General features: G+C 36.1%; 1 protein-coding gene across 1 annotated transcript in view; it reads right to left on the minus strand.

Moving 5' to 3' along the window:
* Window positions 1-2,979: 2,979 nt before the first annotated feature.
* Window positions 2,980-19,262, minus strand: part of CABCOCO1 (ciliary associated calcium binding coiled-coil 1) — a 168,428-nt gene continuing 152,145 nt past the window's right edge. The window contains exons 6-8 of the mRNA XM_052639771.1: window positions 9,502-9,624; window positions 8,949-9,089; window positions 2,980-3,105 (exon numbers count right to left, since the gene is read on the minus strand). Of these exons, the coding sequence (XP_052495731.1) occupies window positions 3,031-3,105; window positions 8,949-9,089; window positions 9,502-9,624 (339 nt within the window). The 3' untranslated portion in view covers window positions 2,980-3,030. The remainder of the gene's footprint in view (window positions 3,106-8,948; window positions 9,090-9,501; window positions 9,625-19,262) is intronic.

Below are 19,262 nucleotides of genomic sequence, written 5' to 3' on the forward strand. Positions count from 1 at the left end.
TCAGTTGTGTCCGACTCTTTGCAACCCCATGAACTGCAGCCCACCAGGCTCCTCTGTCCATGGGATTTTCCAAGCACGAATACTAGAGTGGGTTACCATTTCCTTCTCCAAGCAAAAGTACTGAAAACAATACAAAGTCCATTAATAGAAATAGTTTAAAAGTTATGGAATTTCTAAAATGAAATACTGTATACATACTCATTAAAAAGTGTGTGCTCAGTCACATCCAACTCTTCGAACTCCATGGGCTGTCACTAAAAAATACTGATAGAGAATTATCTTAAGATATATTATTTCATATAAAAAAGCACTGTAAAGAACAATGCAAACTGTGTGTGTGTGTTTTTAAAGACCACTCTATACAAGTATCCAGTTGTTTAAATGGGCAAAAATAATTTCCTATGGACTTACTGAAAGCTGTGGTTGCCTCATGGGAAAACAAATGAAGGTACCTAGCCAGGGTGAAATTTATTTTTCATTGTCTACACTGTTTTTTTCCTTTTTTTGGTAATAGAGTGCATATTTTGCTTTATTGATTCAAAATTAATTTAAAAGAGCAGAGACTGAATTAAAATTTGTAGTTACTGCTACTATAATTACTCTTTCTCCTATTATTAGACATTACAGTCAGGCTATTGCAGGGATCCCTGGGCTGCTCCAACACTATAAGGACATAAGAAAACAGGGTGACAAGTTAGTTACCACGGGGGGACATACCGACCCACAAGTTCCAGTGGAAAGACAGAGGAAGCTGGAAATTCTGGCAAGGTGGCTACCCCAAACAACTGGACAGTGGGTATCAGGGATGGGCAGTGGGTTTTGGTTATCAAGGCTATGGTTTTTCCAGTGGTCATGTATGGATGTGAGAGTTGGACTGTGAAGAAAGCTGAGTGCTGAAGAATTGATGCTTTTGAACTGTGGTGTTGGAGAAGACTCTTGAGAGTCCCTTGGACTGCAAGGAGATACAACCAGTCCATTCTAAAGGAGATCAGCCCTGGGTGTTCTTTGGAAGGAATGGTGCTAAAGCTGAAAATCCAGTACTTTGGCCACCTCATGCGAAGAGTAGACTCATTAGAGAAGACTCTGATGCTGGGAGGGATTGGGGGCAGGAGGGGAAGGGGACAACAAAGGATGAGATGGCTGGATGGCATCACCGACTCAATGGATCTGAGTTTGAGTGAACTCCGGGAGTTGGTGATGGACAGGGAGGCCTGGGGTGCTGCGATTCATGGGGTCGCAAAGAGTCAGACACGACTGAGCGACTGAACTGAACTGAACTGAACTGAAGAGGTAAACAAAAACCAAACCTTAGGAAAAAAATCCTTTAATGTGAATTCATTGAGTTATCAGAACCACCACAAAAAATAAGTATTACCTTCACTTAACAGATGACCAATTAGCGGGTGAGCAGCCTGTCCAAAGTCACACATCAGACCCTGGGAGTCTTACTCCAGAGGCAGGCTTTCGGTGTTCATATAGGGTATTGTTTTTGTGTAGTTTTTAGGGATCCAACTGCTTATTTTTTATTCAGTTTTGAACTCTTTGTACCTTTGCTCACAATCAGCACTCTTTATTAGAAATGGAGGTCCACCGTTGTGCCAATGGTTGCATTTGAAGCTGTTCTGGGTATTTTAAGAAGCTCCTTTATTTCCTATTTGTGGTTTCTCTAGTTTCACCTCTGTTTTCCCTGGAAAAAAAGACGGATTGATGAAATTAAGACTTGTGAGCCCTTCTAGTGATCTCTGACGGCCATCAGCATTTTCAGTTAGGAAGGACGGCTCAAAGAAGAAACATCTTAGCTTATTCAGGCCTTCCAGACTTGGAACTGCATGAACAATAAATAAAGACAGTTTCAAAGTAAGGACTTCTCTTACTTTGCTGATCGGTGTAGTTAAAACAACCAAATGCTTCCAGATCTGTCTCTACCCTAAATGAATGTATTTTGGGCAGTCCCCTTGGTACTGATGCAGTAAGCAAGGTTGTAGCCCAAGGTCACAGCACGGACCAAACATATTCGACCAAGCGCCACCCAGATGTAAGTACATTTGGTTCCAATATAAACTGGAAACTTCTTGGAGAAATGTTCCCCTCCTTGCAATGCTCTACATTCTAGAACACTCTGAAGTCTCAGAAATTGGGAAAGGAATGAGGTAGTAGTCAATATAATTTGCCAAACTAGGGATAATCAGTTGGCAAATGGATACTTTCTTTTGAAATTATATTTTTAATAATGGTATTTAAAGGCTTGAGATATTTTCAATCATTCTACTGCAATATAATGGTTAATTTTAAGAGCTGTGAGTTTGATTTGTATTTAAGATTTTTGTAATCTATATATAGGTTGGTCTTTAATAACCATTTATACATTGCTTCTTTTTATATAGGTCATGTATTCTCCCAGGAGAGTAACAAGATTAGAAATAACAAATACAGTACAGAATAAATTAAAGTGCTTCAAACTGCATTATATAATTTCAGAAAATTGGTTTCACACTGAAACATTTAAATAAGAAAACCAACTGATTTAAGGAGAAAAAAAAACAAAAAACCTAGTACATGCACTTGAATTCCTATTGTTTAGCAAATTTTACCCTCAGCAGTATGGTGGTGGTCTGTGTTCACAAGGCTTCAGCAATGTGGCAGTTCATTTGGGTCAATATGGATAAAATCATTATTCTTCTTCTTTATTTTAAAATGTTGACTTCATTCTTCTTAAGATGAATAACATTTACTAGTCAAAATGTCAAAGGAGTATTATAAAAGTAATTGTATTTTTATATATGGTTCTCCAAACTCTTATATAAAAATATTCTTATTACACACAGTGCAATAAATTCAGAGGTTGTTATGGGACAGGAGATAGAGAAATTGGGGCCAATACTTTTCTAATTAGTTAGGATAATAAAAAGTGGGGCTTGGTTTTCCTGTCTCAACTTAATGAAGGCGATCTGGTGCTCGAGAGAGTCTATGATTCCGGCCGGTTTTGTTTGTTTCGTTAAGTTTTAGTATCACTCTCCTGGTTTGGAGTCCTCAGGCCTTTTTCAATTTTTCTATTCGTGCATTAAAGGCTTCTTCCTGTATTTGCAGCTTTTCGTTTATCTCAGTCTGTGAAGACAATCATAAAAAAGTGGTTATGATGGAGCTATCTTTTGCTGCACATTGTCTTTGTGGTTTTGACATACTATAGTGCCTAAAGACAGACATTATCCCTCACACACCTTCCTGTTTTGCAGACATAGCCGTGTTTCAGCCTGTAGTGATGTGATAACACTTTATCATATTTCTCTGCACATTCCCAATGTATAGCATGTCTGCTATGAACAGGAAGTGGTATTTGGACAGCCATTTTTCACATAGGCTTGTGTTGGAAGATAGGCTAATTTATCTGCATTTTCAGACAGACTTTACCAACAAGCACCGAATCAGAATAACTGCTCTAGGCTCAGTTACTGCAGTGTTGTTGGTACTGCCACCCCTCTGCAATGGGTGTTTTTGTCTCCCGTGTAATACATTCTAATTGGGATCCCAGAAAGCTTCTGTTGTGAAATCACAACACAAATAATCTCACAATTAGAATGATTCTCATAATTAAAGAGTATTTGCCACATATACAGCTCTTAAAATTATGCCCTTTGTGATACAGTTTTGGTATAAAAAAGTAAGCAGTTGCTGACAGGTTTTCGTGTTTGCTGTGGCTATGATAGCATTTAGCCTCTGGCAGTGATATTCTGTGGACTAACATTGCTACCTACACAAATCCAAAAATATTTTCACATTAGCTGAACATTTGTAGCCCTGGAAATGTCTTTTTTTTTTTCATGATGGATTATAACATCATGTAGAGAAACCAGTGGCAGGGGGCATGGTAAAACTGGGGTCTTTGTTTAGGTGATTTAAAATAGTCAACAAGCATATGAGGAATAGTTCATACACATAAATGTTAATAAGTAATTAGAAATGTAGAATTGTAATGCCTATGACCTAATTTAAGGTCAGCAGGTAACTGTATTTTAAGAAACATTTTAATTTATATAGAAGAAATTTAAAAAATCAAATACTGATTTTGGTCCAAATATAACTTCATTATTATTTATTTATTTATAACTGTAATTATAACAGCTAGTTTTGAAAGGTCTACTTGCTTGCCTTGTCTGATGAGAGACTGTTTCACAGTTAAGAGAAACTATTTCTGAAAAGATCCCATTGGTGCCAATAATTCTGGGGTCTCGCACGAGTATGTTTTTTGGCCCCAGTTTTATCGAGTCCTGGGGTCAAGTCTGGCCTCTGGCTTTTCCTCTTTTCCTTTCTTGGTGCTAAGTGAAGGAGGCAATGAGGGATGAGCATGGTTGTCCAGGTTACAAAAGAAATGTCTTATTTTTAGGAACCTATAATCCTCTTGGGCATAATTTTGGGAGAGCTGAAAGGAGGAGGGGTCTAGGAGTACGGAGAACTAGGGATTAGTTTAGCTCTGAAGCCTTGAGCAGGTCACTTAACCACCTTTAGTTCTTATTGAAAAATTAAGTAGTTTAAAATTAAGTATGTTAAATTTCATGTATGTTGGCTTTTAAATTCATAATTCCAAGTATGTTAACTTTTAAATTCATAATTCTAACTTTTAATTCTGATATATTCACTGTTGTTATACTATTTCATTATCATGATATTGTGCTATATTTAAAAAAGTATTACTTCTGTTTCTTTATGGCAGGCTATATATTATATCATGTAGGGCATGAAATGGTTTGAAGAAATGATTCTGTTACAGTTCCAAAGGATTGGGAAGCAGTGGTCTAACTAGACAATTGACTCTTCCCACTTTCAATTAAATGTATTTTAGGTCCACCAATAATCTCATTTCTTTTTAACTAAGGACAGACGTATTATTATCTTCCAGCTTCTGTTTCCCTATCTCATCAGGGTTTTCACATTAACCTGGAGGTCTTTTTGGTATTTCACTGAGACAGAATTGACTGCCAGCAAGTGAAGGCTCTGGGGAAAAGGCTCCTGAAGGTCAAGGGCATGCCTGCTAGAGCTGTGCTGACCAAGGGACACATCTCAGATCTCCAGACCATGGTGATCAGTATTCTGGACACTGGATGACAAGATCCCCCATCTGGTCAAGAACAGGTTGTCCTTGGTCTACAGTGTCTCCATGTTAATCCTCAGGACATGGATGACCAGATGTGCTATCTACAAGTCCCAGGATAGGGTATGGTTCTATTGCCTTTTAGGAAAGAACGGTCATGACCTGGGTCCAACAGTCTCTCAGTGATCACTTCTTGAGGTGATTTTCCACTCAGATTTTCTAACCTGGGAAGTTGACCTAAAAATACCTATGGTCCCAAGATGGCAAACTTCTCTTAAGGTTTTCACATTATTTTACTTTACTGCTTAAGATAGGGCCAACAGCCAACATTTAATGAAAGAATTTAGTGCTAGCATTCATATGTCTCTGAAATACAAATGCAAGAATTTAGTGCTAGTATTCATATTTCTCTGAAATATAATTCTTTAAATATATTAAAGTTTGCTCCATTGGGCATAATTTTTATTATACAACTCAGGGCCAAACTAATTTCATTTTAAATGTATCTTTAAAATTAAAATATCTAGGCTACATAAGCTTAAAATGTTTGCTCTATTCAGTATAATTTTAATTAACATCTCAGGGCCAAGATAACTTCATTCTTAATAAATTTCTGAAGCTATAAAGTGAGTCAATGGGAAAATAAGTAGATTAACATAAGAAATTAAAGGATTCACACTATTTTCAGAAATTTCTGAATTACAGAAAGTGAAATATGCTTGTAACCACAATGGAGAATGAGGTCTGAAAAAAAACTGTACTCAAAACATGAATTCACTACTGCCTTTTCCTATAAAAATTATAAGACTATAATTTATATTTAATTTATAATTATATATATAATTATATATAATTTATATTTAAATATAATTTAATTTAAATATATATATTTATAAATATAATGTGTTATATATTTATAAATATTTATAAATATAAATATGTTTATAAATATTTATATATATAAATATAATATAATTTAAATATTTAAATATAATTTATATTTAAGACTAATATTTCCAATAGTTTTTTCTCCTTCTTTATCTAAAAATCATACTCAAAAAATATACAAAGGTAAAAATTATAAGACTATAATTGGAAATTTTAATGTATCTTACAAATAATAATTCATTAAATGTTCCTACAGCAAGTCATTGGTTTATATGCACTGACCACTGATAAGTGGCTACCTTTGAACAGGGATGAGACAGTTTTAAGAGCCAAGAATACTGGAAGGCAGGTTTTATTTTTTTTATTTTTTATTTATTTTTTTATTTATTCTTTTTTTTTCTTTTTTTTTTTTTCTTTTTTCTTTTTTTAATTTTAAAATCTTAAGTGGAAAATAACTTACCCATTTAAAACAGGGAGAAATTTAGGTAGGCAGAGAGTAATTACCCAACTTGGAATCTGACCAAGACGCAACAGTAAACACTGAAAAAGTGCCACACCACTGGAGTATTAAAAAGCAAAGTAGTCTGGTTGTGATATTAGAGGTCGTGTGGTTTTTGTAGATTATGCTGGAATTAGAACTAGAACCCGGATCACAGCTCCCAATCAGGGTCTTTCATCAACTTCTGACCCTGGAAACCCTGGACAAATGACTCAATATTTCTGTTTCTCTCAGTTTTCATTTTATTTATCAGAGAAGTGCCTGCCTAATTCAAATGGAGTTTACTAGGATTATTGAGAGAAAATATATAAAGGGGTTTGCTATCTTGAGATACTGTATAAATAAACATCATCAAGCCATTTTATTGAAAAACTGGCAATAATTTGGCTCAAGCTAATGTCCATTCTAAAGGAGATTGGTCCTGGGTGTTCTTCAGAAGGAATGATGCTAAAGCTGAAACTCCAGTACTTTGGCCGCCTCATGCGAAGAGTTGACTCATTGGAAAAGACTGATGCTGGGAGGGACTGGGGGCAGGAGGAGAAGGGGACGACTGAGGATGAGATGGCTGGATGGCAGTGCCGACTCGATGCACGTGAGTTTGAGTGAACTCCGGGAGTTGGTGATGGACAGGGAGGCCTGGTGTGCTGCAATTCATGGGGTTGCAAAGAGTCGGACACGACTGAGCAACTGAACTGAACTGAACTGAACTGAATGCCCATAAATCTACTTAATATGGAAATGATCAAGGCACCTGAAAGATCTGCATCCCTCACCTCTGGTCCTTTCTATGCCTAATTCTTGACGAGATGGGGGATCTTGTCTTCCAGTGTCCATAGTTCTCTCTATGCCTAATTACATTTAGATGAGCCAGCTAATGGACTTCCAGGCCCAGTAAGGACGGCTGCAGGCCAGTGGGACAACACTTACACATAGAACCATCATATTCCTTTTGCTATAAGGGTAGTGATATAAATACTACAGACTCTAATATTAAAGAAATTTCAATGAATATTTAAACATACTGCTCATGGAACATGGAACATGGCCTCAGTAAAGATGTTTTCAATTTTGAGGGCCTGCAAACTATTTTATTACTGTCTAGGGCCTTGGTGATAATTTCAGGGCCACAGGATCACAAAGCAGCCCAGGGCCATGATTATCCATAAAGTATATTCAGATGAAATGTTATCAAATCTAAAGAGGAGATATGTTTTGAACCCAGCTTAATTCAGCTGCTCTCTGCCCTTCAACAGAGTAACCAGTTATTACATTCATGGGGTTGTTAACAATAAAGCTTTGTGTAAAACGTGTCCTTTCACTATTTCTGGTAAACACTAAACACCCCTTATTAAGCCGAGGACTTTGGCTGATTCTGTTGGCATCGAATTATTAAATGTTCGTGTAAATAGTACATTAACACTTGATGATTAAACAAGTAACAAGGTATGCTATTGCCAAGCTAATCTTTTGTTTCCTCTAAATTGTTATTAATGCAGAGTGCTTTTTATATATAGTCTCATGTCCAAAAAAACAACTGAGTGCATTCCCTGAGATGCATTCATATTTTAAACATGCAGTATAATGTCCTATTGGTTCATGTTTATTTCCTCAGGAAATTATAAATCCTCTCAAAATATGCAAATAACTCAATCATTTTGCCTAGGAAATGATGCAAGCCTTTGTGTTGAGGTAGAAAAGGTGGTGTTCTATTTTTTTGGACAGGAAAAAAATTAAGGATAAAGCTAAGCCTACTGATTCATCATTAGCAGTTGCTACTGAGATGGTTGCTGTCATCACCATTTTCATGCAGCCATTGGTGTCAGTGGTAAATCATTAATATATAAATAAATAAATAAATATATATATATCCATTAGCTGGGCTTCCCTGGGGGCTCAGATGGTAAAGAATCTGCCTGCAATGTGGGAGACCTGGGTTCGCTCCCTGGGTTGAGACGATCCCCTGGAGAAGAGAAGGGCTACCCAGTAAAGAGTTGGACACGACTAAGCAACTTCCACTTTCACACACCCATTAGCTCTTACTGATATGCAAAAAGGAGCAAACTATCTGAGAAGGAGTTCAAAGATAAGAAAGCCTCTCTTTAGAAATTCCATGAAAAGACTAAGCTAAGAATGATGGTCTGGTGTTAAATGTACTACCATTACCCCTGCATGAGCAGTCAGTCAGTGTGACTGGGCATCAAGTGTTTATGGGTCTTGATGCTGCGTGATTCTGTAAACTGGTAACATATCACAAAATGTGCCATTAGTGAATTTATTTTGTGATCTTACTGAGTCTCAGATGACACAACTGAGAGTTATGTGGAGACGTTACATTGAGCTGCTCGGTCATCAGCATCACACTTGCTGGCAGAGCATGGGTAGTGTTTATAGACATTAAGGTTGAGGTTGGCTAATTAACAAGTAATAAAGTAACTAAGCACACTATCAAGTAAGCACACTATCAAGGCTGAGTACCTGAATGCTGATTAAAATGTCATCTGTGACTTGGTCCAGCACCGATTTTATCTCTTCAATGGTGAAACCAACTAACAGATCAGTTTCTGAAGTATCGGCTTCTGGCTGGGACTCTTCAGGGCCTTGTTCTTGATTCAACCCCTAGAATATTAAATGTAAACAACACTCAAGTAATTTCTGGAGCCTTTACTGATTTATATGTAGCCTCAGACTTCTCTTGGCTGCTTTCCTATCAGAAATGGTATCAATCTAGGTGGATTTTGATCTGACATTTTCCTGCATTTTCATTATTCATGAGCATTATGACAGGTCAGTAAGCGGTGCTTTTACCTACTCAGAGAAAATGAAGGTAGAGATTGGGGAAGGTGGAGCAGAAAAGATTAAAATTGCTTAATCAGCCTCAGCTGGCCCACCTGTGAATCAATGCCAAAAGAAACATTTATATTTGACTAGGAAAGGTCGGAAGGAAAATAGGAGTGCATTTGGTTCTTCTTCTCCTACTAGAGAATATCACACTGAGACACAGTGAAGTAAGAGACAATAGGAAACATACCTTTATTTCCATATCCAGTGGTGGAGGTGGCTCTATGAATGCTGAGTAAACATCAAATGAGATTCCTTCTTCTAGAGGATCAGGGAAAGGGTGATCAGCAGGATTCACAACTTCTATCAGTTGCTAGAGGGGAAGAGAAGAGCTGTATTATGACAAAAGCTTGGGTGAGTAACCACAATTTCAGCCAATATACACAAAGTTCCAAGTCTATTACTTTTTAAATGCCATTGACTCTGATTTCTTGATGCCACAGATCTCTTAGCTTTATAGTGCTTTTTGTGCTCTGATAATTAGCATTTTACTTCCCCCACTGTCTTATCTTTCTATACTGTGTAGTTTGGGACTTCATTTTATACTGCCTTGATCTTGAATTGTTCCATGGGTCAGTGTTCCCTTCCTCCTGCCTACAAGTTCTCTGGAGGCAGAGACCATGTTTTAGATTCTCTGTGCATCTTCTCCAGTTCTGGCAGAGTTTGATCTTAAAACACTCAATGACAGCCTGATGGTGATTGATATTACCCAGTAGAGTCTAGCTGTTCTTGCAGGCAACGGTGAAATGGCCAAGAGAACTTGGTGATGAGGATAATAAAGGTTCTAAAGGTTAACGTACAAAGTTAGCACAGAGTAACTCAGAGAGGAGATGTGCAAAGTCAAGAAAAAATACTGAGGGCAAGGCAAGATGTCACTGAAAACATTTAACAATTCTGTGGCAAGATTGTGCCAATCAGAGAAGGGTGATGGTGGTCAACAGCAGAAATGAAGAAACGAGTCAAAGAAGTGTCCACCTCACCATGCCTTGAGGGAGAGAGCAGAGGTGAGGGTACAGATGACACTAAACATCTGATGTCTCTCAATGGTTCCTCTTGCTTTGATTTCATGTTTAAAAGGCAACATTCTGATCATAATCTGACTTCTCATCTCAGTTGTTCTACAGCTGAGTGCTCTGATCTTCATGCCTATTACATTTCTCACTGTAAATCAATAAACCCATGTTCTCATTTATTCAGTAAGGTCCTAGGAGCTTGTTTTTATGGCTCTGAGATGAAGCTACCCACTGTATGCTGACAAAGTCTTTAAGACTACAAGTTTTGGGACTTCCCTCAAGGCCCAATGGTTGAGCATATGATTTCTAAGGCAGCGATGGTGATTTGATCCCCAGTAAGGGAACTAAGATCCCATGTGTGTGTAGTGTGTGTGTGTGTGTGTGTGTGCATGTGCACACACACTAGTTGTGTCTGACTCTTTGTGAGTCCATTGACTTTAGCCACCAGACTTCTCTGTCCATGATATTTTTCAGACAAGAATACTGGAGCAGGTTGCCATTTCCTACTCCAGGGGATCTTCCCAACCCAAGTATTGAACCCTTATGTCTTGAGTCTCCTGCCTTTGCAGGTGGATTTTTTACCTCTGTGCCACCTGGGAAGCCCAAGATCCTATGTGCTTAAGGGCAACTAAGCCAGTGTGCCACAACTACTGAACCCATGGTCTCTGGCACCTGCTCATGACAACTAGAGAAGACAGAGTGTTGCAACTAAGACCAGATGTAGACAAAAAATTTAAAAAAAAAAGTGCCTACTCTAAGACAATAATCTAGAAATGCATAAACACCAAATAATTACCATCCCATGGGTCCTGGAAAAACCCTGAAATCATTATGTTCATTTCTAACTTTTCCACGTATTATAATACTTCACTTTTTACATACTAATACTTTTGATTTAGATAGGTTTTGGAATGAACTGAAGGCTAGGTTATTGCATGGTCATGCCAATATATTTTGCCTTGAATTTGTATTACTAATTTTAATTTGATCTTATAGGAAGGTGCTGCTTAGTATAAATATATATAAGGACTGAAGTGTTGTAACTTTACAGTCAAGGCAATTTGGAAATCAAGAAATAAATGATTGGCTTAAGATCAAATAATTACTTGGTGACAGGGCTAGGAGTTAAGCCCTGGTGTGCTGACTTTGTGGCCTATGCCGTTTTCAGTCAACTGTAATATGTCCTCATGTTGCCACATTTGGAAGTTGCTGATATTATTAAGCACTTAATCTTTATTCTGTTAGATGACATCATTCCAGATTATTCATCCTAAATTGACCAAGATGACTAAATGTTAATAAAAATAGAAGATCGAAAAAACTGTATCAGAATAATCTGTCTGTCTCTTCACATTAGTAAAATATTCTTTTTTCCTAAATGGGACATCCGAGCATTTTCATCTCCTCACAAAATTTGTAAATTTTTTTCAGCATGCTTGCTTTTTATCCTCCTACATTTTATATTGCACTTTATTTTACTAAGCTAGAAAAGTGACATAGTTAAATATATTTTAGCGTCTTCTGAAACATTATAGATAAAGTAAATAAGCTGTATATAGGAATCCAGAGACAAGGGAAGATAATGAGGTATTTACTTGGTTGACTAAAGGAGACTAAATTCACTAAAGCTGACTTTAATATAGGGTAAAACTAGAAATTTGAGGGGAGTGGTAGTGAGTTAGACATTGAAAAAATAAGAAAGGAATTGACTGGAATTTATTTTATTTACCACAGGGACTGAGAAGGTAAGCAGGAGATAACCTGCAAGGTTAAAGTAGTTTCTTTTAATGAAGGAAAATTTTATCTTGTTGCTTTTGCCATATCTGTCTTGCTGGTATAGTTTTCCATACACAGGCTAAGACTTTGCTAATTTTATTTCCCTTTGGTGGAAGTCATCAATGGATCACATCTCCAACCTGGTAGTAGAGAATTCTACCATCAGCCCACCTGTATCCTTTCTTCCAATAAATTATACATTTAAATACTTAAGGGCAAATAGATATTTGTGCTTACGGATCTCATTTTATTCCTTAAATCCCTTGTGGGCTGGATTTCCTTATAAAGTTTATCTGAACTGCTCGCCAACTCCAACTCCTCTGTTTTCCAAGTCTTTGGCACTGGTGCATGTGTGTGTACATGTGTGTGTGTACTGGGCACACACTTTGAAACTTGGAACTCCTCAGCTCCACATCATCGTTTTTTCAGTGGGGTGAAGCTCCTATTTATCCCAAGGACCCAAACCTCTGACTGAGAACCAGGTTTCTTTTCCTTGATTTTTGTGAGTATAGCTCATATAGCTATTCATTTATTTGATTCATGTACAATAACTGGCAGTGAGGATTTCTTTACTTCAGGGTATTTTGCATACCATCAATGAACCAAACCACAGCTATGTTTTTCTTTCACAAAGAGTCTATATTTGGTTACGTTAGTAAGATACTGTAAGGGAGAGAAATAAAATAAATTCCAATTTCAGATGAGGGTAAATGTAAAGTCATTTCATTAGTAGTACGAAGGTACATTGTCAAATATATAGCTTGAAATAAACATAGTGCCCAGAAGCATCATAGTGATTTTTTCCCCATTAAGTAGCCATTTTAGAAAACAAGTTTAAGGAAAATTAGAATCAATAATTGTGGTGAGAGCACAGAGCCAGCAAATATGTTTAAATGAAACCGTCTGATGCAATACTTTCTTTAAAAAATACAATTAGGCCTTTGTATTTTTTTTTTAACAAAACCTCATGTTTTACAACATCACTGGTTCTGTAATAAAATCTATTTAAAACAGAAAGACATGGTCAGCTTTATTAAGTTAGATTTTCTGAAAGAACGTTATAATTTCCTCAAGTCTATGAATAGCTGAAGCAAATTAAACTAGTTTTATAACTATTTTATATATTCCTGTAGAACTGTAATTGTCTCATATTTTTTCCCTCAAAAGTATAATACATTACCTCTTAAATCTGGAAAATAAAAACAGAAAAAGTATAAAGTATGTTTATAAAAAAATACTATTTGGTACTCTGGTTTAGCAACCCCCTCTTTGAGTCTATAAGAGAATAGCACCCATAATCTTCAGATCAGAAAACAGAGAAAGACTTTAAGTGATTTGCCTGAGGCCTAATGCTGGGATTAAAAATCAGGAGTTTCTGATTATATACGTACATCATTTGACCAAATGATTGGTTTTGCCTGACTTTCAAATACCCCCTAAATATTACTTTGAATGTAAAGCAATAAATGTGTTTCTCTTGCCATTTTTGAATGCTTGCACACAAATGGATATAATAAAAACAATTATGTTGTTCCATGTGAATGCCATTTATATTTTTTCTGATAATGAGCAGACCATTTGAACTAAGGTGAGTACATTAAAAGCTCTAATAAAGAAGAGAATAGATTTCTAAACAGAATAATGAACTGTTAAGTGAACGTACAATAAATAACATCTACAGATGTGGACGTTAGAAAATTTGTTTTGCATAACTTACCAGTATACATTTCCCCCAGATGTTATCTGTTACATGAAAATTAACTTAAGTTGGCTATAGTGTTCATTAAGTGCACACTGCATTAGAGTTATTTAAGATGGTTTATAATCTGAGTTTAGTTGAATTGTGCCATGGTATTTAAAGAATATCAAGTAAATGGCTTTTGGCATAATTTATACTTGGAAGTACAAAATTTCATCACCAAACATTATGCAGCTTTAAAAACATCCAAGATCTTTACTTACAAGCCAAATGAAATCACTAGAAGTCATTTAAGAATTTATATATTCAGTATGAAATAGACATTTACTACAGGAATAAATAATAAGGATTTTCAACCTCCTGGAACTCAGGACAGGGTCAGTTTAGGTCTAAAAAATACTTGCAGGAATTAAAACCTGCTTCCAGATCTTCCTGTGTCTGAGCAGAATAAAGATCTTATCTGAAAACTCTGCTGCTTCATGTTTTCTTTCTCTACTTTATGTGCTAACATTATTGGTAGCATTAACTCTAGTTTGCATTAACTCTAGTTTATGGTGTTTATTACTTGTTTTCTTATTTTTGTTGTTTGTTTTTGCTTATTTTTATTTATTTAGTATAGTTTTTTCTTTGGAAAAACTGTAGGTGATTTGTTAGTAGTGTTTATATCACTGAAATCCATGATTAAGATGGCAATTATTAAATTCAGTTAAGTTATTCAAAATATTAAAAATGCTATTGGAATGACAATTTTCTGTTCTGAATGGCAAAAAACAAGAAAAATTCATTAAACTCTTTTTGAGCTACAGACACAAAAATACTGGTATGCTTCAAAGAGACAATTTTGGAATTGTCAGATGATGACATCATAGGTAAATCAGAATTTACTACAAAATGTCAAAGTTTCAAAACAAAAACTTTACGGTAAACTTCCCCAATACTAAGGAAAAAAAAGCACAAAAATTCCTGCAATGTTTTAACTATTTTCTCTCCTTGAAAAAGCATTACTTATTTGCAAGTCTAATTAAGACGTATTGTGTCATTCTGGAAAATTTTAACACAAATTGTAACCCATTGCTCACCACATACAACACATAAAATACCAACACATGAATGCCACCTGCAAAACACAATCAACTCTGGTAATGTCATACTGAGGCCATAAATTTAAAATGAAAAGAGAGGAAATTCAAAAGCTGAGATTATCAGAGAAACTTTAATCCATTTCTAAAGTGTTTTTTTTGTGTGTGTTTAGGCCGTTATAAATTTCTTAATATACCCTATAAATGTAGAATATCAATTCTGCTAGGAGTCCTCCTCCCCAGTTGCATTTTTGACTTGGAAATAAATTCGCAAATGCAGCACATTAATTTTCTTTCCTATGCTTAATATGCAGTATTTACATTTTGAAAAGGTTCAAAATGTTGCCAGGCTTCTGCAGGGTATGAATAGACATCTAATAGCAACTTCTATTTTTATCCACAGCATACTGGTAGTTTGAACATTTATAACTTAATAGAGCTCCGAGACCATCAGATTCACATGCTAATCACCTAAACAGTGAATGGTAACAGCACAAGTTAGGACAGGAAATGAAGACTACCAAGTCCAGCTAAAGCTGCAAGGAGGAATTTAGGTTGGCAGGCGCCAGTAAACCAATTCGCAATCTGGCTAGGACACTCCAGTTAACACCTTATGCCCACTTTATTTATATCTCTTGATTTGATCTTGTTTAACTTGGGCTTAAATTTTTTTTTAAGTTAGATAGGTAAATAAATTGATTTCAGGGTATTTTAGACATCTTTAGTATTTCTAAGTACTTCTGTTTAAGGCCAACCCTCTAATATGAAAAGAAATCTGAGTACCCCTATCTTAAAGACCTCAGATGACAAAATCCTCTCTAATGAATCTGAAAAAGAGTACCTTCTTATACTGTAAAGGCAATTTAAGAGGAAAAGATGTTTCGATCTGGCTCTGGTACAATTCCTTAGGGATAGAACAGTCCTTTAGAAACTCAGATATTTTCTAAAGATGGCAATAATCTGGAAGATACAGAACTGAATTATAGGTTTTAGACTTGGTTCTATTCCTAATTGTGTGATGCTAAGAAATCCCTAGGCCTCAGTTTATTTATCTGTAAAAGGAAGATAATGATAATTGCTACCTCGCTAATTGTTTCAAGGCACAAATTAGATAATGTGAGTGAAAATGTTGGGAGTTCTTCAAAGGGAAACTGTTATTGAACCTGAAGGTGTATTATATTACTATCATTTATAATTACTGTTATTATGGAAAGGATCATCTTTCTAATGCCAACACTGGAAGACAGATTAGAGTAGCCATGTTCGGGATACTAGTCTATGCTATTTCTATATTTAATTGGAACATCGCCCAAGCAATCCAATTAACTCAGAAGAATTTGTTAATGATGACATCCCATCACCCTGTTTCCATATAGTCTCAATTTTTAAAATACCAAACATATATCCAATGCCCTTTTATTTGATGAATTCCGTGGACCCAAACAACTTCTCTTTTGGGACTTAGACAGCATGACATAATTAGGTAGGTATGTGGCTTGGTCAGGACTATGGCAAATCACCTTATTTAGAAAAGGAGAGTGTTTATGTTCAACTTTCAAAATTAGAAAATCTGCTTCTTTCCCCCACCCCCAATTTATCACTCTGTTTATTTTTCATTTTCCAGTATCCAATGTGGCTTGTGATTTCCCAGATTGAGTTCAATTAAAAAGATTTCCTTTAACAAATTTTGTCAAAAGCACAGTTAGGGCAAACTTTCAACATGTCTTTCTTGTGAAAATCAAAATACCAGAGTTCTTACAACTACGAAGTTCAGCACTGTACTTTTCTCTCTTGAATTGTCCTTATTGTGCAATTTCCTCAGGGTGAGAGACTGAAAATATGGTTAATACCATTACAAATAATTAGAAAAAAACTATTTCTTTTCAAAAATATCTTTTAGAAGCCACTCAGACTGTATCTGTTTATCTTATTAAGTTATACTCTAAAAGGCATTATCACTGAACTCACGGTAAACTATTTCAAACAGCCCTGATGATGGGTGAATTTTTGTTTGGTTTCATCCAGTGTATTCTATTTAAATTTGAGGTTTCTAGTACTTAAAAATGAGGAAATACTATAAATTACCTCTTGTTTTAAGAATTAGGAAATTAAGTATCAGTTAGTCAGAATTATAAGATGAGTTATGCAATTATCTTTGTGGAGAGCCTATTCTGAATTATGAAATATAAATTTAAAATTTTGATTTTATAAATGTTGCATTTAACTATATCTTATGATAGCTTATATGAAGATAAAGCTATTTCATGGCTTTTATACTTGAAAATATTCCTTTTGAACAAGTATCTATAACTTGCAGATGTTATGAGAGACTACAAATCATAATGGTTAGAAGAGAAACTACAATGGAAGAATCCTAAGTCCTTGGTTCTAGACTTTGTCTCTTCATGGATTTTCCGTTATTTTCCCAGTTTAAGTTATCTGAATAAAAGGAGGCTAAAACTATTTGGAGAAAGCTACACACGCAATTTACTTAACTTCAAAGTATATGGATTGAGCTACACTTCAGTCCCAAAGCCATCAGCTGAAAGAAAATCTTTAAAACTATGTTGAAATTTATTTCATTTAGAAATATAAGGCTTTTTTGGGCTAAACTAGAATGTTTGTAAGTGCTATGAAATCTTTATAAAAGTCAACAGAATATTATTATTCCTGACCTCTTAGGCCCAAGTGTCTATTTTAAGTAATCTGACATTAAAAATGTGCTGACAAATATAGATTAAAAAACAACACAGGAAGTTGTAAATCAGTTGGTAACACTTAGCATCAAGGAAATAAGAGACCATGAAAATATACTCCTCTACTTTAGTCAACCTCAATCTTAATTTTTAACTTAAGAAAATTTGCAGAAGGCATAAAGTTTATGTTTTGGATATTTTATTCATAGTTTATATGTTTCCTTTTTCTCCAGTGGGCTCACGAATTATTACAAGGAAACACGTTGTCATAGTTATAAATATTTCTCTCTCTGCTTAGCTCCCACTCCCTCCCTCCCCCTCCTTTTTAAAAATCTCAACTAATTCTTTAACTGTATTAGGCACTCTTTGGTCAGCGGGGCAGGATTTTCTTGCTTCAGAGGAAACTGCTGTTGATTATTCTTATGTGCCTGGCATTCTAGAAACATGGCTCTTTCAGGAAGCACCCAAGCCCTTCCTTCCATGCAGGGCAGCCCCTTATTATTTACATGGGACAATTATTTTTTTAAGGACCTAAGAAGAGGCATGTCTTCCCTTGCAAGGAACAGCTCTAGGTACCATAGTTTCAAGACTTTTCATGGAATCTGAATTCTTTGAAATTAACTACAAAACTGACTCTGTGGACAATGGCATATACAGCAAGAGATTTTATCAAAAAGACCTTTTACCTATAAGTAATAAATCATACTGCTGCTGCTGCTGCTGCTGCTGCTAAGTTGCTTCAGTCGTGTCAGACTCTGTGTGACCCCATAGATGGCAGCCCACCAGGCTCCTCCATCCCTGGGATTCTCCAGGCAAGAACACTGGAGTGGGTTGCCATTGCCTTCTCCAATGCATGAAAGTGAAAAGTGAAAGTGAAGTCGCTCAGTCGTGTCCGACTCTTAGTGACCCCATGGACTGCAGCCTACCAGGCTCCTCCATCCATGGGATTTTCCAGGCAAGAGTACTGGAGTGGGGTGCCATTGCCTTCTCTGAATAAATCACGCTAGTTTAGTTAAAAAACTGAAGTAACAGCAACTCTGAAAAAATTTGTTGTTGTTCAGTGGCTCAGTTGGCTCCAACTCTTTGCAACCCCATGGCCTGTAGCACGTCAGGCTTCCCTGTCCTTCACCATATGAAAAATTTAGGTGGTATCTTTATTCCAGATTTGAATGTTTTAGAAATTTGGATTTTTCCCCCCTTAAATGTGTAGTGGGAGTCCTAGGTTGGCTCTGCCATTCAGTAGAGAGTATGTCTGAGATGTGGTTTCTTTATTTGTAAAATTAGGGGGTTGAACTAGGTCATCTCTAGTCCAGTTACAGATGTTCTATCCTATGTTACTAAATTTCAAGTGGTTTTTTCTCTATTTATACAAGACTCACAGTCGCCAGCCTATACAGAGCCTCAGATTCAGTATTTTTATGTCATGATGTAGAGGAATATTTGGATTACACACTTAGTGCTTACTGGAATCAGACAGGCTGCGGCTTGTTCATTTATTTCTACTTATTTATCTTCTCCAAACCGACTCCTCCTCCATTTGCTTTATCTCTTGATGGTATCACCAGCTTTTTGGTTGCCAGACTCAAAACCCGGAGGTTGTCTTCAGTACTTAACTCTCCCTTGTCCCTGATATTAAATCAGTCACAAAGCATGTTGGGGGCACCTCAGTGATGTCTGCCAGACCCACT

Source organism: Budorcas taxicolor, chromosome 5 (genome assembly GCF_023091745.1).
Source record: "Budorcas taxicolor isolate Tak-1 chromosome 5, Takin1.1, whole genome shotgun sequence".
Taxonomy (NCBI): domain Eukaryota; kingdom Metazoa; phylum Chordata; class Mammalia; order Artiodactyla; family Bovidae; genus Budorcas; species Budorcas taxicolor.